Source organism: Thrips palmi, unplaced genomic scaffold (assembly GCF_012932325.1).
Source record: "Thrips palmi isolate BJ-2018 unplaced genomic scaffold, TpBJ-2018v1 HiC_scaffold_18, whole genome shotgun sequence".
NCBI classification, from domain to species: domain Eukaryota; kingdom Metazoa; phylum Arthropoda; class Insecta; order Thysanoptera; family Thripidae; genus Thrips; species Thrips palmi.
Genome location: NW_023144627.1, coordinates 1,956,053 through 1,962,624, shown reverse-complemented (window position 1 = coordinate 1,962,624; position 6,572 = coordinate 1,956,053). Strand labels below are relative to the sequence as shown.

Below are 6,572 nucleotides of genomic sequence, written 5' to 3'. Positions count from 1 at the left end.
TTTACCAGCATTTTGATTTCTATTTTGTCAAGTTTAAATTTCGACGGGTGGCACATCGACCACATTGGTACCACTGCCATTGGTAGTCCCCTGAGCCACAACTTCACAACACCACTTCTTTTCTTTCTCCACACTCTTACACAATAATCAAATTGACTTCGTGACTCCTAGGATTTCTTGAAATCGTATTTTTATTTATTTATTATACTTGGCTGCCCAGAGAGCAGGGCGGTATGCAATAAGGTGGTCAGGGGCAGTTCATTGATTTACAGACAGATACAATCACAAAACAGACGAATACAATCACAAAGTTACAAAAGGTACAGGTTCACACTTTTCTTAAAGGCAATCACATTTTTAGAGTTTTTTACATTCTCTGGTAAGCTATTGAAGAGAGATATAGATTTATATAGCACACTGTGAAGACCATACTTAGTGGAGGTAGGAAATGCTTGTTTGATTTGCTTTTTATGTCTGGTATTGTTATGCCACAAGCTCAATATTATTCAAAATTAAATTATTTTTAAGCTTAGAGGTCAGCACTGAGTTAGCAACAGCAATGTGGTGATCAAGTTGTGGTATACTAGCAGTGTTATGCAGTTCCTTTGTGGGATAACGAGAATGAAGGTCAAATACATAGCTTATAGGGCCCTTTTTTTAAGCACACAGATAAGATCAAGGTTGCTAGAGTTACAGGTAGACCAAATTTGAACCAAATACATAAAGTGTTAGTGTATTATTGCATTATACAACCCTTTTTTTAGATGAGTCTAAATAGTTGACCTATTAGAGGCGCAATTTTCGATCTTATTGCTGCTGCATGTTTATCCCAAGATAGTTTACTATCAGGCCAAGGTATTTGACCTGATCAGCTTTTTCTTGGCCATTCAGTGTTGGGTTTACTATAATGGTGGTGGGTGCCTTTTTGCTACAGATCATGTAGTTTGATTTTTTTACATTAATTTTTAGTTTGTTATATTTAAACCATGCAAATAAAGTATTTAAGTCCTGTTGTATAAACTCAGTTAATTAATTAATTGTTTTTGCATAATAGAAAATACCAGTATCATCAGCAAAAAGGTAAGGGAATGTGGGGCGATTTGTAACAGATTTCGGAATTCTCTCTACAAAATAAAGAACATTCTGCATATCGGTTCCAAACTTGTGCCAGTTGGGCAGTCTGGCCCTTTATCTAGACTGTACAGCTCCATTGGATCAATCTGGAATCCGTAATCTTGGAAATCTAAGACGCTTTCCAAACCCTTGCATGCTGTTACGAATCGCCCCAGCATGGGGCGATTTGTAACAGCCATGGGGCTTTTCATAACATCCTACACATTAAATGACACATCGTCGGGAATGTTATATCCTTCAGCAGTTGTTCTTCGAATGTCCTGCAGACGCCTTAAAATCTACATTACAAGCTGCCGTTGACCGCCTCAGCATTAACTGACCGGCTATGTCAACCCTAAACTCACTTTTTTCAATTTTGGAGGAAAGAATAGAATAACTCGCTTTAAAATGCATTTTGAGCTGTGTAAATGTATTGGAATCGGGCAGCAGATGATTCGAGAAATAATTCAAGAAGTTAGTTGCTAAAACTACTTAAATTCTTGTTTTTTGACGGGTCTGTTACGAATCACCCCAAATGCCTGTTAGGCAAGGAATACGTCCCTAACTATCACTGGACAAAGTAAAAGCAACTTATGCCACGTGGTTACATTGTAAAGGGGTCACGCTTCAAGGCCCCTACGGTACTTCGATGGTGATTCATACCTGGGGAGCCTCAGACAGAAACTTCCTAGAACTCAAAATAAAAGATTTGCATGTTTTCGGTGTACCCTATATTTCCGACGCCCTCCAAAACCATACCTGAGCACCGATCACATCCGCTTCGATTGTTCAAGGACCCTCTACTTAAGTGAAAGAGGGGCCATACTCAGATTTTCCTCTGCTCCCTCCACTTAAATTAATATACGCATATGTTACGAATCGCCCGTGTTACAAATCGCCCCACATTCCCTTACCACTTTCCTAGCAAGTTCAGATATTTGATATCATTAACGTATATTAGATATAGAATAGGACCCAACACTGAGCCTTGCGGGACACCACATTTTACATCCAACAGACAACTTTCCACCAGGTCTAGCACTCCATATTGTTTTCTGTTTTTGAGGTAACTTTTATCCATTGTAGAGGAGGGCCTCTTATGCCTGCTATCTCAATTTTCTCCAGCAGTAGATTATGGTTGACCGTATCGAATGCTTTTTTCAGATCAATGAACAGTCCAGCTGCATATCCATGCATATGCATGTCCATAGTCCATCGCCTGCTCAGGGTCGAGGTATTTCTTGTACCTATCTGATATCTCCAAAATGACTGCCTCAGGGGCGGACTGGCCCGCCCGGGCGCCCGGGGATTCCCGGGTGAGCCCTAGCCCGGCCGGGGCCCCCAAAGACCCTGTCTGTGGCCCCAGATGCCAAGGACTAAAATCAGAGCGCCACGAAACTGCCAAATCAGTCATTTGAACAGGCTTAAAGCGATGAAAAGCCCTGGCTTCTAGCTCGCTTCGCTCGCACAATTGATCATTTTGTACTTTTAGGAAGGACGCTAATTCTTAGGACTCGCGGAGGACGGCTCAAATGCCGTAGCTTCATCAGCACCATTATTGCTGGCAGGGGCGTCGACACCGGGGGGGGGCAGCGGGGCAATGCCCCCCCCCAGTTTTGTCCAGGGGGGGGGCAGGGGGGGGCAACATTTCGGGCCAAAAGGAGGCCAAAAAGTATTTACTTCGCTCTTTGCTGAACCTTTTCGAATTGCTCGGTGGCCGCGACACCCACCGAGTACATAGCAGCAGGCACAGACTTGTTTTCAACGGTACGAACGAAGTCAAGCCAAGCAAACCTTGTGAATTGAATGCAAGATATTTAGTCACATGTTTATCCCCTTTTTTCGTTCTTTTACCCATACATTTCCTTGTTTTATGCGCTTAACAAAAACGCCTGAAGGTAGGCAACCCGCACGGCAGAGGGCCATTTTCCCCCCCCCCCCCCCCTGAAATTCGGACGCGTCGACGCCCCTGATTGCTGGTTAGTTAATTGACTTTCGAACAGTTATATTCGTTTTTAGTAGAATCCGTGGGACAAGCCAAAACGTCGTGGGCGCGAAGCTCGCTTCGCTCGCAGTTTGAGGTTTTTCCATTTCCTTTTAGAAATTTCTTGCATCTCGCATCGCCCCTTGCCGTTTTACCTACACGATTCTATCAAATCACTTAAAACTCGAAACAAAATTACATTTAAAGAGAAAACAGGCACTTTCCTGAATTTGAAAGTTTCGTTTATGATACGGTGATAGTGGGGCCCTTCAGACTCATTCCCGGAGGGGCCCTAGCACCGCCAGTCCGCCCCTGGACTGCCTCAGCATTTGTGGTGTTGAAATTCTTCGCCTGGAGATACGTCCTTGAGCGACAGGGACGTACGTCTTTGAAGCCACCATCTTGTTGAGGCTGAACTCCAGCTTAGCGTACCATTGCGCCTGGAACGTCCGCCCCTTGTTGCTGTTGCGGCGAACCTCGGACTGCGGTGGATGGGTGGGTCCATGCTGCACGTAATGATAATGCTCGTGCCGGTCAGTTGGAGGTGGATCAGCTGCATCGAGAGTCTTAAATTGAGTGCACTCGCACTGCTTGAGCCCCATCTCTGCAGCAGGCCGGCCGCCCGTTGCCCAAAGCCCTTCCCAGTAAGGGAGAGGGGGGCAAATAGTGACAGATAATTTCTTTTCAATCCTACAGGCGTCTTAATGGACATTTTCCCATTTTTTAAAAATAAAACTGAAGTATGGTATTATTTGAGTAAGAAAAGGTAGCATTCGAGTTGTCTGAGTCACACAAATCCCTTCCAAAAGCTTTTCTGGTAAACCTTGCAACTGTCACTATTTACCCCACCCTGGGGTAAACAGTGACAGCTTGGGCGTACATAGTGACACCATCAATTTCCTTTGATAAACCTCCCTTCTTGACATCACAAAATAGTTGTAAAATGTTTTTAAGTGTTTTCTGAAATATTAACAGTGCCAAATCTAAATTTAGAGGAAAAACTCAATATTTTTCTATCAAAGAGGATACAGATGTTTACGGGTTTCCAAATGTGAGGAGCAACGGCTTTGCCATTTACCACATGTTAGCAGCTGCACTTCTTGTGTACTCTCACTGACAGACAGCCCTTCCACAACGTTTGACGGCTAATATTCTTTAAGGCCCTACATCTAGGTTAGGTTAGGTCAGGTTGATCATTTTATAAAATACACGTTTAATTTTTTTTACAAGAAGATTTAATGTTGTGAGTATTACTATTCATATTTTGTTACTTAAAATACTTCTTTGTACTGGTAGAATGATCCTGGAGAACATGGAACAGTCACTTTTCCAGTTAATTAAGAAAAGCTAAAATTTCATACTGAGCGCAAAGTTTCTTCGACAAGAATTGAGACCAGACCTCAAAAAAATTTGTAACGCTTCACCTCAAACCTAAAATGGTCCAAACCTAACATCAAGACCAAAAACTTAACAGCCTAGTAAAAAACATAAACAAAAGTCAAAAATTTGGCATATTAATTCAAAAATGCCAGTAGACGAGTGTCACTATTTACCCCCGAATTTTTGTCACTATTTACCCCATGAGACAAAGTAAACTTTGCAACTTAACCTCCTTTATCCAGATCGACTGATACACAAGGTAGGTTTACGCCAGACCGCGTCTTGTCGTAACAGGCTTCGCGATGTCTCGCTGCCTGTTCCTCCAATCCACGCCTGGCGTACCTACCTTGGCCTGCGGCGCTAGCCTGCCTGCGGCAGGCAATGGCTTGTCCGTTGTCAGTTATTTTTTAACTTGTTGGATGCTGTGGGGCTCCGCCCCCCAGACCCCCCTCCATTCTAAATAGAGTTGTTTTATCTACAGATAACTCGATCTTGACCCTTGTCACTTTTTAACTTGTCGAGGCTGGGGGGCTCCGCCCCCCAGACCCCCCTTTCCCCAAGACAGAAGTGGTCTATCTGCAGAAATCTCTATTTTTCGCCGTTTTTTAGGTGTTTTTCGCCCATAAAAACTGAACCAGTTGAGCTAGGATGGTGAAATTTCGCGTGTGCCGAGCCAAGGACATACCCAAGAAGTGTGCAAAATCTCACCGAGATCGGCCGAGCCGTTCAGGAGGAGTAGTGCGGACACACAGACACACAGACACACAGACACACAGACACACAGACACACAGACAGACAGACAAAACTTTTCAACCCCACTGGAGTAACAGGCTTCGCTATCGCTCAGCCAATTAAATATTTGGTCGATATGACGTATTGACATGTAGAGCAAACGGAGAAACATATGATAAGCTTTCAAATATCATTAAAGACATGCTACAGGACTTCAAATATGGAAAGAAAATTTAGGTTATGCCTCGTTTCCGGAGGGTCAAATTTCCCAAAATTAATGACGCCCCTCCCACTCGAGGGGTGAATCACTAGTGTACTCATGTGTACAAATTTGCCCGTACTCAGTGTACTCACAAGTTTAATAAGGGTGAAATTCTGTACTTTTTCGCTTGATTTGGCGTTGTGTCGTTTAAAACGCTAAATAAAGCCTTTAAACGTTTACAAATGCGAAATTTGTGAGCAAAGTAAGGTGTACTCACCCGTACTCATGTACTCATGTGCACACCAGAACGCTGAGTCATTCACCCCTCGCTCCCACTTCTCTCTCTTCCACCACCTTCTCAAAACATCGTTCTGGACTTGAAACAAAGCTTATGAAAAATTAGGAGGGCAGAAATCGCGCGGGAACAGTACGAAACACGAACTGTCACTACTAGCCCCGTGTCACTATGTGCCCCCCTCTCCCTTATTCTTGTGGTGGATACTCCCGGCCTGGCAGCGCCGGGTATCCCCGAATCCCCGCTACCTGGCCCGCCGGGACGGCCTGGAGAGGACCCCCCCCCCACCAACCAACCAAAACTCCTCGGATCTGGACGTTTCGTTAGGGGGCTCGAACGAGGGGTGAATCACTGGTGTACTCATGTGTACAAATAGGCCTGTTCTTAGCCTACTAACATGCTCAAAAATAGCAAAATTTGCTAGTTATATAAGATTTGGTGTTGCGAATTATCTGAAACACTAAATAAAGCCTTTTAGAGTTTTTGGAGGTGTACTCACCATTACTCGTGAACTCACGTGTACACCAGAATGCTGAGTGATTCACCCCTCACGCTCGAATGGAACGGGGGAGGGGGGGGGGGCTAGACACGCCCCGAGACACTTGTCTTTACTCTTTATGTGTAAGCGACGAACAGTTTAAAATTGTACTTAGAATCACTTGCATTTGAACACAAAGTGCATACGAGTTACCGTTTGAAGTGCATTTCAGAATGTTATGATAAACTGCAGTCGAATCTGGCAGTGAAAATGCAGTTTAAGGACAGTTTGGGTCCATTCAGTGTACATGTCCAACATTGCACAATGTAAAATAGATAACACATTACATGCAATTTAGCAGCAGTAACGAACCACAGATGCTTGCTG

The 6,572-nt window shown here is 43.9% G+C and overlaps 1 protein-coding gene across 1 annotated transcript in view; it reads right to left on the bottom strand.

Annotated features, from left to right (window-relative positions):
* Positions 1 to 3,095: 3,095 nt before the first annotated feature.
* The window catches only part of LOC117645502, a 5,234-nt gene continuing 1,757 nt past the window's right edge, over positions 3,096 to 6,572 (bottom strand). The window contains exon 2 of the mRNA XM_034385759.1: positions 3,096 to 3,744. Within this exon, the coding sequence (XP_034241650.1) occupies positions 3,373 to 3,699 (327 nt within the window). The 5' untranslated portion in view covers positions 3,700 to 3,744 and the 3' untranslated portion in view covers positions 3,096 to 3,372. The remainder of the gene's footprint in view (positions 3,745 to 6,572) is intronic.